This window comes from Protopterus annectens, chromosome 6.part0 (genome assembly GCF_019279795.1).
Source record: "Protopterus annectens isolate FY-2018-M chromosome 6.part0, PAN1.0, whole genome shotgun sequence".
Taxonomy (NCBI): Eukaryota; Metazoa; Chordata; order Ceratodontiformes; family Protopteridae; genus Protopterus; species Protopterus annectens.
Genome location: NC_056737.1, coordinates 101,458,785 through 101,475,020, shown reverse-complemented (window position 1 = coordinate 101,475,020; position 16,236 = coordinate 101,458,785). Strand labels below are relative to the sequence as shown.

The window sequence follows — 16,236 nt, the reverse complement described above, 5'->3', positions numbered from 1 at the left end:
TATATAAAACATATTTTAAAAATTTTGATCAAACTCCATGTGTGCTTTTCTCTGAAATCTACATTTCAAGCTCCCCTTAAGTTTTTTTTCATTTTTCAACCACCACCAAAATCAGAAACACATTATCAAACACAATAATTTCCTCTTACCTCCCATGCTGGAACATTTTCTCGAAACTTCTCATTCACCATGCAGCAGATTGACATTAAATATGCCTTGCTTGACACTTCCAGAGAATAATTCACCCAGAGATAATTTTCCAAATACTGACTGACAGAAAATAAATTGGGTGACAGTAAGACTGTAGTGAAGAACAATGGCTATTTTACTTTAATGAAGTCAATAACTAACTCAAAGACATTCAAAATGTTCAGAACCTTAACAGAAGTGTGTAGTATGTGACAACTAGTATTTATTTTAAAACAACTGTCCACATTAAAGCTAGATATAAAGCTAAAATAAACAATTCAGGACAATTTCCAGCATCATAAATCACATGTACAAAAAGAGTTATCCAAAGTTTCCTGCACCATGCACAGACACTTTACTTGCATGCACTTTCAGAGTCTTCAGAAACAGCTATCCTCCATGTTAAAGGGGGATGGAACTTTTCAAAAGGGTTTCTTTTTAAATGATAACAGCAAATTTAATAGAGTAATAGGATCCTGGCAATTAATTTTACAATCACAGCAACTGTTACTAATGAACTCCTGAAGACTTGTACTGCTGATGTCTTAACTCCATAGATGAAACAGGAAGCATCTCCACCGTTACAGGATAGTATCTTATGCTACTTATCCTCAGAAGCTGCTTGTAAGGAACATCCCAAGTACACAACTGCAACTAGCAATATTACAAGATAGTGCAAAGCAATCTTAGTTTCATCTCAGTCCTTTACTACCAGATGGAAAGTTTCAGCCCTGTGGGAGAATTAAAGAAAGTGAACAAAAGGAAACCAGACAGGCTGGAACTTGGCTATGTTTTTCAGCATAAATATAAAACTAGCCAGGAAAGAAAAAGAACAAAACTGAGCAACATTTTAAAGCAAAGATGTGAAGCACACACTACTTTGCTAATCACAAAACATGAAGGGATGAAAAACAGCATAAAAACTGCTGATCAGGCTCCCCTACAAAACATAACAGGTATATGCTTTGTACGCTACTCCTGGATAAGTCCCTCTGCAGTAGTCAACTAATGTAATTTCCTCTTCTGTAGTCCCCACACTGACAAAAGTCTGTACGTCTCCTGCTTGCTGACATACATCATAACAACCTTTACAGGAGGATGTGCTCAGCCCCTGAACTCCTTCTTTGAACACCATGCACTCAGACAGCACAACCAAAAACATACTTGCAATACTTACCGGAAATCTATCCACAGTTTATACACGGAGAGACCATCCACACAGCAGGATGGCGAGAAAGTAAAAAGCACTTACTGGGATGATAGGCACATATCTGTTATATCAGACTTGAAAGGCCATCTGCAGTAGATAACTGTGGGGAAGAATTCCAAGTAATACAAAGTAAACTATCCAGATCAGGGCCCTGAAAGTAGTCCAAAAGGTCAAGTACTGAATCACACTGATGGTCAAAAAGGGTTGCCTGGAAAAAGGCTTCAAACAATAGCATGTTTATGAAGGTGATAACAGACAATGAAGTTGTCATTGCATAAATGACTCCAATGGAGACACTCCTGAGGAAAGCACTGGATAACGTTACGCAAATGATGGAGTGGTCTTTCACAGCAGCAGTTTACACTTAGTGGTTACTTGTAAACAAAAGGCAATGGAATCAGCAATCCGATTAAGGATTGCTTAGCCACTGCAAGATTTTTATTACCCAGAGCAGAGGAAACAAGCAACAAATCTTTCTTCTTGAAGTCGGTTTCCTTACACGTAAAGATATGCAGCTCAGGGATCTGTTGGTAGACGTGATGGCTACTAAGAACAATGCTTTCCAAGAGACAAAGAGTGACTTTCTAAGCTTGTACTGAGACAGCCATCTTCTTGTACAACCAGGAACTTGTGTGCCTACAACTGCATCTTTCTTGGCCATAACGGGGCAGTGAAGAAAAGCTCTAGTGTCTCAATTTGGGTATATAGAGTGGAGGAAGGTAAAGCAGAGAGGTGTATAGAAAGCATTATATAAATCAACCAGTTCCCACTCCCCCGCCCTACTGAACAAAGAAGAATAGAGGTGAACTTCATTCTCCTGTGTGATAAACAGGACACTCTGGGGGGGGGGGCTTCCTCCAACAAGACTGTGTTAAGATATGATTTCCTTCCCTAAGTTTAGGACAATATTGGACTTGTAACTGACGAAGGCCAGCAGCATATGAAGTGAACAACTGCAACAGCAATGTCCCAGAATATGGATCACTGCCAGACCCACAATGCACAAAGAAGTACATGCACTTGCTGCCCCTATTTATTCATGTACCACACCATGCCCTGGTTGTCCACCCACAGTAGAAGGAGCTATGCTCTAAACTCTCTTTCCACTGTGTCTATGAAAAAAAAACTGCTATCACCTCCAGCTCATTTATATGACCCCCCCCCTCTAGGGGGTTCCACTTTCCTCTGTACAAGGAAGGAGTATGGAAATGGAATGCTCATGGTCAGATACTAGGATGGGTTTTGCTGGTGGATGGAATGCTCATATTGCAACTGGTGAGAAGTATCCACTACTCTAGAGCCTGGAACTTAGCTTTAGCATAGTGGATACTTTGATGTCTTGGGTCCAAGTTCAGATCCTGCTTTGCCTCTTGTAACTTATGGCAGCCTTACTCTTCACAGTTCTGTCCACCTGCCAGAAAATAAATATGTTGGAATGGACAGCAAGGTGTCAGTTGATAAATAGCTGTCATAATCTTAGCGTCCTGTTGTGGGGGTGAGGGTCAGACCTCTGCCACCAGCTATAATTTCCTGAAACTGCAATGTATGCAGGAACAGAAAAAAGCTTCAATTCTACCCTAAAAAACAATCTCCTAAGGTAGGCCCTTCACATTTTATGTTGATCCAACAAAACATGAAAAAAACAACCAAACCAAGTGTCACATCAGGATACCTTAATATGGCCACAAGGATCTAGTCATTTAAGTCCAAAATTACAAGAAGTTACTTTACTTGTAAGGTTCCTCTCTCAAATTAAATCACCTTGTTTAACTGTTTAAGTGTTTAACTGGACACAAAACACAGAACAAATCATAACACCATGTACAGAAAGTGAGGTCCATCCACAGTATACTAGAGGAACCGACTGTGCAGATCAATACACTATGTCCTCGAAGGCTTCAATCGTGTCCAGTGACTCCATCCAAGCACCATGCTGCCGCACAGATGTGATCCTATGAAAAGTCATCAGCCAGAACCTGACATTGTTTCGTTCAGGAAAACCACTGAAGTCCATGATGGGAAGGAAGCCTACAATTCCCTTCAGAACACTGAAGATAAATGAGTAGAATCCTTTGCTTTATTCCAAAGGAAGTTCAGACTTTCCAGCTCTACTGCATAACAAAGCGTGGAGCTTGTTTTATGAGGTCTGTGGAAACCTCCTTGGTCTTAATGTGAAGATGTTTTGGGGGACAGACCTAAAAGATGCTGTCATCTATGACCATGTTAACAACCTACCAGTGAAAATGGCTTTGCAAGCTGGGACAAAATGGAGAAACACTCATCTATGGCTCCATGGAGTAGTCATAAACTTCCCATCAGTGTCAGCAGAGTCATTCTAACATGCAATTTTAGTTGGAGCATGGAAAGGTAATGCTGCCTAATGCTTGGACCCACTTCTATCTATTAGGGATGGTTCTTACTGCAAGACTTATAAATACAACAAAATCTGATGGAGCATTGTAAAGATCGACGTCAGTAGCAAATGACTTTTTTCAAGTTTTGCAAATCTCTAACTAGTTCCCGAGAAGCCTATCCAAAAAAGACCTCTCTAGAAGTGAGCATCCAGAATGCCATGACCCATCTCATCCTTGAAAGAGGGCAGTTAAAACAACACCATCCACTGTGGGTACACAATTGAGATTGCTGCCCCTGACCCAATATTAGCGGCGTCAAAGTTACAGTGGCTTATATGAAACCCCCTCTCAGGGATCTGAAAAAACATGCTTTCCAAGAGTCTGTTTGACCCCATAACCAGGAATGTCTCTCAGCTTTTCCACAGCTAACATAAAAAAAGAAGACTGAATTTAGAAAAAAGGTGAGATGATGGACAGTTTACTGTCTGAAAGCCCAAAATGGTAAAAGAAGAGCACCACCTTACCCACCCAGTACAAAGGTCTGGGCTCACTGGTCAGTGGTAATGCACAAAATACGCTGTGACCTCTGGAACCCATGGTGGAACAAGCAGAAAGGAATCTGACCCAGGTTGCTTAAGGAGGAAGGCACTCCATCCCACTTGGGCATATATCTCAGGAACGGAAGGGGCTGAAGCCAGATGCCCCAATCAAAAATGTCATCCATGGGAGGGGATGACCTGGGACTTCATCTTGCATTTTGGGCAGGTGCAATTCTGGGCAGGTTTAAACAAACTTCTCCAACCAGGCAAATCCACCACTCCTACCCCAGGAACTCTATCTGATAAGACCCAAGAAGAAGTAGCCAACAACTTTAATACCTTCTTCACCGAAACCATACAGTCCTTAGCTAACCAACTACCTGCTCCCTCTATCACTCCAAAAAATGCCACACGCAACTCTCTACTGTCTTTTACTGTCCAACCCATATCCACCTCCTTTATTCGATCCCTATTGAAAAAGCTAAAGCCAACTACCCTGTCAGCTGATCTTCTCCAAGCAGAATATCTGCAAATAGCTGCGGATGTCATAGCCTATCCTATCTCGATCTTAATTAACAGGACTATTACTGAGACCACAATCCCAGCAATATGGAAAATATCCTACGTCATACCTCTCCATAAAGGAGGCACATCCACTGAACTCTCAAACTATAGACCAATAGCCATACTATCACCACTTGCCAAAATTATGGAAAAGTGTGTGCATAACCAACTAATGTCCTATCTCATCCAGAACAAGCTATTAACCGACTCCCAACATGGATTTAGACCCCATCATAGCACGACTACTGCCCTCCTCTCTTTCACCAAAAAAATAAACCTTAACCGAAATAACAAACATATATCCTCGGCCCTCTTCCTGGACATGTCGAAAGCCTTCGACATGGTAAACCACCAATTACTCCTCCAAACTTTGGAAACCCTACATCTAGACACACTAGCCCAAAACTGGTTTCATGCCTACCTCTCAGGCAGACAACAGGCAGTTATGTGGCAAAATAAGCTCTCTTGCCTGCTACCCAACACCATAGGTGTTCCTCAGGGGTCCATATTAGGACCTCTTCTCTTTTCAATATTCATAAATGACCTCCATTCAGTTATCCCCAAAGCCACCTGCATCCAATATGCAGATGACTCAACTCTCATATGTTCCAATCCCATCCTAGATAACCTTATAACAACTACCCAACACATCTTTACCATAGTTGAAAATTGGCTCACTGACCATCAACTCCTCCTAAACCCAAAGAAAACCAAACTACTTCTCTTCTACCCAACTAACAAAATGCCTATCACACAATTCACTATCCAATCCAATAATGGAACCATTATTTCACCTGATACCAATGCTAAACTATTAGGGGTAAACATTGACAATAAACTTCGTTTTGATGTCCACATCAACCAAACTATTAAAACAGTTAACAAAAAACTCGGGTCATTGTATAGGATAAAAACCTACCTAACTCCAGCTGCTAGAATAGCTACTGCCCGCTCACACCTCCTATCTACCCTACTATATGCCTCCCCTGTCCTCACAAACCTCAACAAATCTGACCTTAACAGACTCTCATCCTGTTACAACCACATTGCTAGATTCATTACTGGCTTACCCTATAGAACACACCATTGTATTAACCTGAAAAAGCTTGATTGGGTAGAACTTCCAAATCTTCTCCAGGAGTACCAACTCATAGAAGCCTTTAAAATATTGAAACATCCTGAGAAAACCCCTGCTCTAAAAACATACTAACCCCTTACACCAATCTAACTTCACTTCGCTCATCAAACAAACTCCTAGTACAAACAACCAAGTCCTATAACCAAGGCGGTGATACACTCTATGCTAATATCATTGGCAAGGTTTGGAACTCCCTTCCCAATAACCTCATGTCGTTACCATCATTAGCTCAATTCAAAAAAGAACTAAAAATCCACCATAAATCTCACTGGCTTTGTCCTTGCACAAACCCAGACTAACTCCTTAAATAACTCTACTCTCACCAAACACAACAGTCCTATGAGCAATTTAACCTTCGAGGTCAATCTAGAATAACAAATATTAGCTGAGGACTAGGCCATTTCTTGTACTACTCTACTAGTTACTAAATCATCTCTAATACATTGAACTGTAACCAATTGTATCTGCTATTGTAAAATTTTTTTTTTTCATTGTATATTATGTAAATTGTCAATATGTCTCTGTAACTATCTGTCATTGTTAACCCTGTCGGAGCTTTTCTCCCCGGGACTCCGCTGAAAATGGACATATATCCAGTCGGACTATCCCAGTCAACAAATGTAAAATAAATAAATAAAAATAAATAAATTTTCAATATTAAGCAGGAAGTTCAGATGGGCAAAAAGTATTTCATCATTCAAAAAAAAAAGATCATCAGGAGGTTACAAGAATGAATGGTCTCACTGTTGTACATTTCTGACACACAGATCTCAGGATTCTCAGAAAACTCTTTATAAGACAGGGCTAGAGAGACACTACTTCCTCTAGTGTCAGCAGGTAGTGGTCTATGCCCATCTCATGTGCAAGTAAATGAGCAAGCAGCAGCTGGGCACTGGGCAGTAGATGACAACACCACAAAGCTAGGAGCACTGCATGAAAGGTGTGTGCTTAATCATGAAAAACCTGAGTTGGGTCAAGTACAGGCCTTGAACCATGTTTTCTAAGGGTGCAACCCAATTTGAAAAGATCCCCCCATATTAGACTACCAAGTGGGAAGAAATCAATGACTGCAGTATGACTGTCAAGTCTGACTGATGCACAAGGTGCCAAATCCAGGACATGTTCCTCAGAAGGAAAAAAAGATGACCTGACAACAGTTGGCACCAGGCCCTTATATGGTATCATGTTGCCAAATATATTAGTCACATATTCCAGCTTACTGTCTCCACAAAAAAATTAGAAAAAGATAAGGAGCACAGGAGAGGTGAATGGCAGCATGCAAAGTACTGTCAAAGTGTTAGATGGACTTGGCCTCAGTCACCTATGAATCATCCAGTTAAGGATGTAATCTGTTCAGTATATGACAATGCTAAAGTCAGACACCTGTTCCTGGGACAGTGGTCAAAAATGAATGTCTGCACCTCGGCGGGGAGAATGCAAATCTCTCCACTGAATGACTTCCTTTAGTGGAAGCAGGTACATTCTGGCTCTTTTGTTCACAGTACACATCCTTTAGTTGAAGCATTTATATTCTTAACAAAAAAGAGAAGCCCCAATTGTGGCTTGTGATGTCCAATGTTCAGCAGGTAGATACTAGAAGAACATAAGGCAGTACCAATCTGCTTAGAGAGGCCCAAGATATATAATAAAAAGGGGGGTGCTTAGGTCAGTCATGATTCTGTAGTCCATGTTATCAAATATGGACAAGAGGTCAAGGTAGAAAAATATCATTGTTGGATTTTTTGACAAAGGAAAATTGTTTGTAATCCCCAACAAGGCGGCCTCAATGTTGTGTCTATAGCTAATAAAAAACACCATGAATTGAACCACCCATGAGAATTTAAATGCGACTACAAATGTAAACAGCTCATTTTCTTGATACCTTTACTAAGGAACAAGCCACCTGGGTGGAGAGGGATAATACCCTGACTATGACCCAAGCGACCCGGGTTCAATTAAAGGCATAGGCAACTAACAGCACAAGAGGGAGGGGCAGGTGTTTGTTGATGCTACTGCCAGAGGAGGAGGTGTGGTCCAAAGAGGAAAGATAGCCCTTAGATGAGAGTTGAAGAGCACAGAGTAAAGTGAGTAGGACATATGTAAACCCCCCCAGCTAGAAGATGGTCAGTGCAACATCCCAGGATGCCCTTAGGTTCCTAGATGGCCACAGCTGAAATTTGGGCATTGAACCAGGGGGGTGTATTTGAGTGCCAGTAGACTCAGCAAAGGATGTGGGGGACTGGTAGAGCTGTCAGAGTGACAGTAAGTGAAAAAACTTTCTAATGAGTATGAGTAACAGGTTAGGGAACAGTTTCTTTAGGACTAACACCTCTTCAATACTCCCAAAGTTAGTGAAGATCTTTCACTTTGGTGAATAAACAAGTCTAGATTCTAAGCAAGATGTTAGTAGCTTCAGAGATCCAGAAACCAGACCCTGCAGGCTGACTTAGATTTGAAATAACATTCATGCTTTCATCATAGCTCATCTAACCAAAGCTAGATAAGATTAAGTCTGAGGAGCTCATGTTATGGTCAGTGACATACTCAATGGTAACAGTTTGAGGAAAGGTGTGTTTAACCAGGGCAACTTTATCTGCAAGAACTGTAGGGCTACATCACATTCTGAGGGAGAAAAGGGTTTCTGCACTAAAAAGCAGGGTGCACTGCACCATCTGGTAACAACTCAGAAAAGGATGGCTGATGACTTGTGCAGTAGAAATCTTAGTGGTCGTGAATTTTGCCTTTCTATATGAGATTTATGGATGGATCTGTTACTTCAGTATCTAAAGTTTGCACTCGAGGAGAAATGTCCCTCTTCGACTACACTCCAGCTTCCTCCCTAGCAATGAGAGTATATAAAGATCTAAACCATACCTTCATCTGAAAGCAACAAATGCAACAGAGTGAACACAAACTGGAGTACTTTAAGTGCACAAGAAACACCCTACTTATTATTTATTTTATTTACTTATTTCCAGTTTGATGACCGGGGAGGTCCACTGGGCTCAAAGAGCCCGTTTTCAGTGGAGGCCCGGAGAGAAAAGCTCCAATAATACATAGTACAATCTCCATGTACAATACATAGTGGAAACAAAAACAAGCTCAGCAAATTATACATAATAAATAGCAAAAAAAAAAAGAAAAAAAGAACTGAACAAATGTTGAACAGTAGCTTAGAGAAGGATGTAAGCATATTTACATATTTAGTGGTTGAGAACAGTGGTGCAAGGTTAAATTAATACAAAGGTTTAAATCATGTGAAAATGACAGAAGTAACATTAGCATGGAAGAGTTCTTTATGCATGAATAATAGCATAAGTTAGATTAATACACAGGTTTAAATCCACTGAAAGTGGTATAGAGGAAACATTTACATGAAGGCAGTACAGAGGGTTAAAAATAGTGTGTAAGGAAGAACAAAAAGTGTATGTCTTAGGCAGAATAGGTAGGTGGAGTGCAATTGCATTTCCATTTTTGGGAGAGGTAGGAATGCAGCTGGGTTATGAAGTGTTTCTCAGAAGTTCTTAAGGATGGAGGGAGAGAATTCCATTTTTTTGGTGATGGAGAAGGACAGGAGGAGCCGACCAGCGGGACGGTTTGGTTTATAAACAGAGATTAGAGTTTGGTGGGTAAGAGTTCTGTTTGGGATGTATAATGTTAGGATGTTTGATAGTGCGGGACATATAGTTGGTTTGAAAAAGAGCTTGTGGGTGGTGATGAGTTGGAGGTAGTCACAGCAGTTTGGGAGTTCTAGCCATTGCAGCTGGTGGAGAGGTTTACAGTGATGAGTGGAGTATTTGGAGGTGGTGGCGAACGATGAGATTTTATTGTAACAGGATTTTAATTTAGAAGATGGAGGAGGATACGCTGGTTAGTAGGGGAGCGCCATACATTAGTGAAGGTAGTAAGAAGGTAGTGGCGAGGGTCTGTCTTGTTAATGGGGAGAGGAAGTGGGAGTTTCTATACAGCATGCCAAGTTTCTGATGGGTTTTGTTTATATTTAGCTGAATATGGGTATCGAATTTTAGGTGTTCGTCAACTGTAACTCCAAGAAGTTTAGCAAAAGGAATAAATTCTATAGTGGAGTTGGCAAGGCTTGCAATCTTGAAAGAGGTTTTGTCTAGGTGGATAGATTTTGAAGGAGAGAACAGAAGGATCTTTGATTTGGTGGCATTCAAAGAGAGGTGAGTTTGGAGCATCCAGTTCTCCGTAGTTGAGAAGGTAGTCTGAGTTTTTGTTTGTAGCTCTGGGGGGTTTGATGCAGAGCAAACTAACGTTGAGTCATCTGCATATTGTACTATCTTGGTGTTAGGAATGACTGCATGAAAATCATTAATGAAGATACTGAAGAGCATAGAGCCAATAATGGATCCCTGGGGTACTCTGGTTGGGGTGGGAAGGAAGGCTGAGGTGCCAGTCTTCCATTTTACTGCCTGAGATCTGTCGGAGAGGTAGCTGTTGAACCAGGTAATGGCGTTTTGTGAGAGGTTAAGATTGGAAAGGTGGTGAAGAAGGTGGGTATGGGAGACTGTGTCGAAGGCCTTGGAGAGGTCAAGGAGGACTGTGGATATGAGTTCTCCGGAGTCTCAGGCATGGTTAACGATGTCTAGAAAGGAGAGAAGAGCTGTTACTGTGCTATGGCCAGGATGGAACCCATGTTGTGTTGGGGTGAGGGGTTGGTTATGTGTAATGAATGGCATGAGCTGGAGGTGGATGCATTTCTCAAGAATTTTTGAAACAGGGGAGAGGATTGCTATGGGTAGGAAATTGGAGATGTTATTATTTTTGCCTCCTTTATGGAGGGGAAGGATAAAGGCTGCATGCCACAGTTTGGGGACATAAGATTCTTGTATGGATCCGTTGATGAGTATGCTAATGGGGGTGGCGAGGTTGTCTGCTGCTATTTTTAGAAAGAGTGAGGGGATATTGTCATGAGCATTGGAGCAGGGTTTAAGCTTAGAGAGACTTTTTATTATATAAGAGGTGGGGATAAGTTTGAGGTGGAATATGGGAGGTGAATTTGGGGTGGAAGGTTGGGCAGAGGGTCTGATTTGGGGGGAGGTGCTGTCATTTGGGAATGTTTTAGTGAGTTCAGCTATAGAGTTAGTAAAGAAGGAGTTGAACAGAGTGGCTATTTCTTGGTCAGATTTACTAGTGTCAGGGCAGGGGTTGTTTTTGGTGCCTGGGTTGAGAAGTGAGTTGATGGATTTCTGGAATTGTTAGGGGTTAGAAGAGTGGTTAGACTGGAGTTTGATATAATATGCTTTTTTTGTCTTGTATGATATGTTTTTTTGCTAAGTTACGGAGTTGTTTGTATTTAAGAAGGGTGTTAGGGTGCCTATCACGATGATAGAGTTTCCAGGTCTTGTCCCTTTGTTGCAAGAGTGTTTTGGTAGCTTTACTAAGCCAAGGGGCGGAATTTGTTTTTATACGTTTTATTCTTGGAGGGGCTTGGGAGTTAAGAGTGTCCAAGAAGGTAGAGTTGAAGAATTCGACAGCACTATCCCAAGGTAGAGTTTTTAGAATGTCCCAATTTATCAGTCTAAGAGAATTGGAAAAAGTTGTAGGGTTAAAGTTGTGGATATTCCGAGTATGGATATATTGGTGAGGATGTGGAGGGGAGGGGGTTGATCTATGGATGAAGGCTGGTAAGTGATCACTGAGGGAGTCTGGTAAGGTGCCAGAGTGGAAGATTTTGTAAGGGTGGGAGACAAGGATCCTGTCTAGTATGGAACCTGGAGGGTTATTTTTATTAGGTCTGGTTATAGCATTTGAAAGCTGAGTGAAATTACATAGATTGATTGAAATGATGGGGTTATTGGCAGTAATTTTGTTCCAGTCGATGTTCACATCTCCTAGGATATATGTCTCAAGCTTGATATTATATGAGGCCCATACAAGGATTTCCTCAAGTGTATTAATGTTGTTTCCAGGGGAGCTATAAAGCAAATGCTTTTCTGGCCATTTAGTTTGAGATTTCCTATGACTAGTTCAGCGTTGTTAAACTGTGGAATAAGGTTTTGGTAGGGAGTGATAGAGAGTAGGCTAGAGTAGATTAAGGCTACTCCTCCACCCTTCTTTTTTAGGAAGTCTTGTCTAAGTACTTGAAACCCTGAGGGTAGTATTTCAGAGTCTGAAATATGGGGTTTTAACCATGTCTCAGAGACCGCTGCTATGTCAGGCTGGGTTTGGGATAGCCAAGTATGGAAGCGGGATAATTTGTTTCTTAGGCTCTGGGTACTGATGGTCAAGATCTTCTGGTATTTGGGGTTGGTAGTATGGGTGGTAATGAGGGCAGATGGATTACTCCTGGTAGTAGGTCCTGGGTTGGGGTGCATGTCTCCTGCTAGGCATAAGAAATTAAATGGGAAAGAGAGCAGGGGGTTTGGATTTGCTCCTAGCATTTGATGGGAGGTACAATTGTAGTTTGGGAAGATGATGCTTCATTGAGGTAGGTAGGAGTTTAAGTTTAAAGCAGAGAAGTGGGTTTGGAAGCACTAGGGAGGAGGAGGATATAGTGTGGAAATGAGATGTGGCAGTGTTATGATTTGTGTCAGGGGTGATGGTGAGGAGGGGATAGGAAAGAAGGGGGTAGTTTGTAAGAGGAACAGGAGGTGGCATGATAAAGAGGTATTAGGAGTAGTAGGCTAAGGGAAGGGATGAGAATGGTTTGAAGAGACATGGTGTGGTGTAGGTATGATGGAATAGTTGTGGGTTAGGTCTTGAGGATGTAATAGGATAATTGCTGAAAGTGTAGGAGGGAGGGGTATGGAAGTGTTTCTAGAGCTTTAAGGATTAGAGATGGGTGGGGACTTATGGGTAGGATAAGGGTAGGAGCACTGGGGGTGGGTGAGTTTTGGGGGTAGGGTTCGGGAGCAGATTGAGCCTGCAGGGTGAATGGAGCAGGTAGACCCAAGGAGAAGGAAGAAGGCAAGACTGTGAAGAACAATCAGTCGTAAGGTAAGTGAGCTCAGAGGTAAGGAGCACTGGGGGTGGGTGAGTTTTGGGGGTAGGGTTCGGGAGCAGATTGAGCCCGCAGGGTGAATGGAGCAGGTAGACCCAAGGAGAAGGAAGAAGGCAAGACTGTGAAGAACAATCAGTCGTTAGGTAAGTGAGCTCAGAGGTAAGGAAAGTATGGAGGCTATAGCACTTGTTTACTGTAGTTGTTTTTTAGGTAAGAACAGAGGGTCAGAGAGATTGTAGGCTAGAGGAGGGAATTAATGGATCCTTTGGAAAGGATTTAGTATATGTGTAACCTAGGGGATAAAGTGAATACTTGTGCAATAGGTATGTGCTGCCACCTAGTGGACAAGCAATAGGTGACAAGAGCACTTAGAGCAGAGTAGGGAAAGTTAAAAAGTGGGCGGCCACAGTGGTGCAGCGGTTAGCGTTGCCGCTTCACAGCAAGAAATTTTCCTGTTCGATCCTCGGCTGGGGTGCCTTCTGTGCGGAGTCTGCATGTCCTCCCTGTGGTCGCGTGGGTTTCCTCCGGGTGCTCCGGTTTCTTCTCACATCCCCAAGACATGCTGTAGGTGGATTGGACACTCTAAATTGGCCCTAGGTGTGAGTGTGTGCATGTGTGTGCCTTCTGTAGAAGGTTGGGCGCCGGGCTGGCAACTTGACACTGTAAAACTCCACTGCCAATCATAAGTGGACAAGGTGATCCGCTGTGGCGACCCCTAACCGGGAAAAAGCCGAAAGAAGAAGAAGAAGAAGGGAAAGTTAAAAAGTAATGTAAGAACCAAATAGTGGGGGTAAATGAAGTCCGCGGTAGGCTGCTAGCAATGGAGAGCAGGGCTAAAAACAACAGTGACTGGTTACAATGACATGCCCTTTAGGATACATACACTTTAGGCCGATGTCATAGGACAAGCAAAGGAAGTTGAGAGAACAGTGGAGGATCCCTGCATGGAGGTTCTTTTTGTGTGTGGAAGCCAGGAATATCTGGAATGGTGGAAGGCTTCAGGTTAGGTTATGCACTGTAGGCAAACTGTAAGAAAAAGGGGATATAAAGTATTAGCAGGATAATAGTATGGGGGTTAGCAAGTTAAATGATTCAGTGTAGCACACTAACCAGGTAGTGAAATAGCCTAGAGGACAGTATGAGTTGAGGGTATGTGGGAATTACTAGGATATGGAAGATGAGATGAGGGTGAGTGAGAGTACTAACATAAGGAATGCTAGGGAGGCTTAGGATACTAGATTATTCATGCAATAGAACACAGGATTGGAGCAATCAACAACTAAAATTACAGAGCAGTAAAAGTAATCAGCAGCAGACACTTTCACAGAGCAGTTAAAATTTTCTTAAGCCATTATACTGTAAGAGCTGCATGCAGAATGAACATTAAAAAAGTATTACATGGACAGTACATGAATTATACTCACTAGTATAAAAACATAAGCAGTAATCCGCAACAGTACAGTTAATACAGTTCTTGGCAGTTGGGCTCAGACTAGACAGTATTTAGTTTTAGCAGGAGATACTGCATGTATGTGTAAGCGTTGTAACAGCGCTTTCACTATTGTAGTTCCTATAACAAGTGCAAACAGTTTGGCAGACATGGCGGCATTTGCTATTGCTCCTGTTAACGCTAAGGAGCAGGCCTTTAAATGGCATTTATACTGATCAACTAGCTATGGTCCGGCAGTATCTGTGTGGGCATTTATAACCTGCTAAAAATCAATTGGCAAAACAGAAACTTGCTGTATAACAATTGTAGCTCTGTACTCTTATCGCCTAATCAGTACGAGGAAAATCAATTGTGCACAGCTCTCTAGATATGAATTATCCAGTACAACCCGTTGTAGCAGTAGTAAATGGGATTAGGTCCAGGTAGATCAGCACATGTAGAAATGGGACAAACACTCTGGATCGAGCGGTTCAACAGTTTGGCAGTCTGCATGTTAGTATGGCCAGCATGCAACAAAACAGCTGCAGTATTGGGGAGCTGAGGACTGAATGGGCAACAAATGAGGGTGCCAAAAGCATAGTCTCTCATGAGCGGACACTCAGCAGTGGCCGATTCCAACTATGAACAGAGAGCCAGATGCTCTGAGCCGCTATTTAGCAAGATAATATGCTCGGGCAGGGCGCCAATCCCACATGTATATACAATCGCTCGTAGAGCAGACACATACAGTTGAAACGGCTGGACAGTTAACCAAACAAGGCACAACCGCTCGTAGAGCGGACACAGTGTAAATAGCCAAGCAGTTCACTAAGCACAGCTACATCCAAATACAACTGCTCTTTGAGCGCACACTACCCCTTTAAACAGCAGAACAGGTTTTATAAACAGCAGAACAGTTACCCTGGCAAGACAAGCTATTAGATGTCTAATTTATGTACAGCTACACAACTATTAATGCAATACTTAATAATAATAATTAATGAGTTAGGATCATCAACACCATCCTCTGACAGAAACTGACAAATTAAGGGTAGAAAATCGGAGGAGGAGAGGATTCCTTAAATTGCATCAGGTCAATATTAACACCCATTCCAGAGACTGCAAAAACAGGGACAGGGCTCTTCATAGTTAGATCTCACAATATGAATGTTGTATAGGCATCTGGATCAAACCAAGAAAATGTTTCCACTTTCACTTCAGTGATAACAACATCCATTCTGAATATCAAGTCCTACAAGTGTCTCTTTCTGTGGCGAGTAAAGCTGCAGTTCTCCATAACAGTCAAAATAAACCCACACACTGAAATCACACTGCATTTAACACCAGAATTGTTCCAGTAGAGTGCTGACAAGAAAAATCAGTGAACTCTTGCAGAAATATCCTCTGATAGCCTGGCAAACAGTAAATGAGGGGGAAGTCTGCAATTTACTTGTGACCTAAAGATAGATATAAGTAAATTATCTAATCTCAAATTCCAACAAAACGTAAACAGGACCTGACAGTGGGACAAATATATATCCCAAAGAATCTCTCTTTTATGGACTTGACTGCCCTTTGGCTATAAAGCAAAGTAGCTTACCTTACCCTCATTAAGCAAATTCTGAATGAATGTTTGAGAAATCATAACTATACCCTAGGTCTGGCCCTTCAATCTCTCATTGAAAGGGGTTGAAACTAGACATAAATTAGTCATGCTGTTGCATACCTACTAAGTGGCATATTGTGTCTACGTTACAAATGGTCCTTTGGATTAACAGCCTAGTATTAAACCCAAGACCCTATGGGGAGAGACAGAGGTACAAAAAAGAGAGAGAAAAAACAACCCACC

The 16,236-nt window shown here is 41.8% G+C and overlaps 1 protein-coding gene across 3 annotated transcripts in view; it reads right to left on the bottom strand.

The window, feature by feature from the left end:
* Window positions 1-16,236, bottom strand: part of AQR (aquarius intron-binding spliceosomal factor) — a 2,539,865-nt gene that overhangs the window by 2,384,152 nt on the left and 139,477 nt on the right. For all 3 annotated transcript variants that reach the window (XM_044073871.1, XM_044073874.1, XM_044073872.1), the window contains exon 6: window positions 150-270. In XM_044073871.1, the coding sequence (XP_043929806.1) occupies window positions 150-270 (121 nt within the window). The remainder of the gene's footprint in view (window positions 1-149; window positions 271-16,236) is intronic.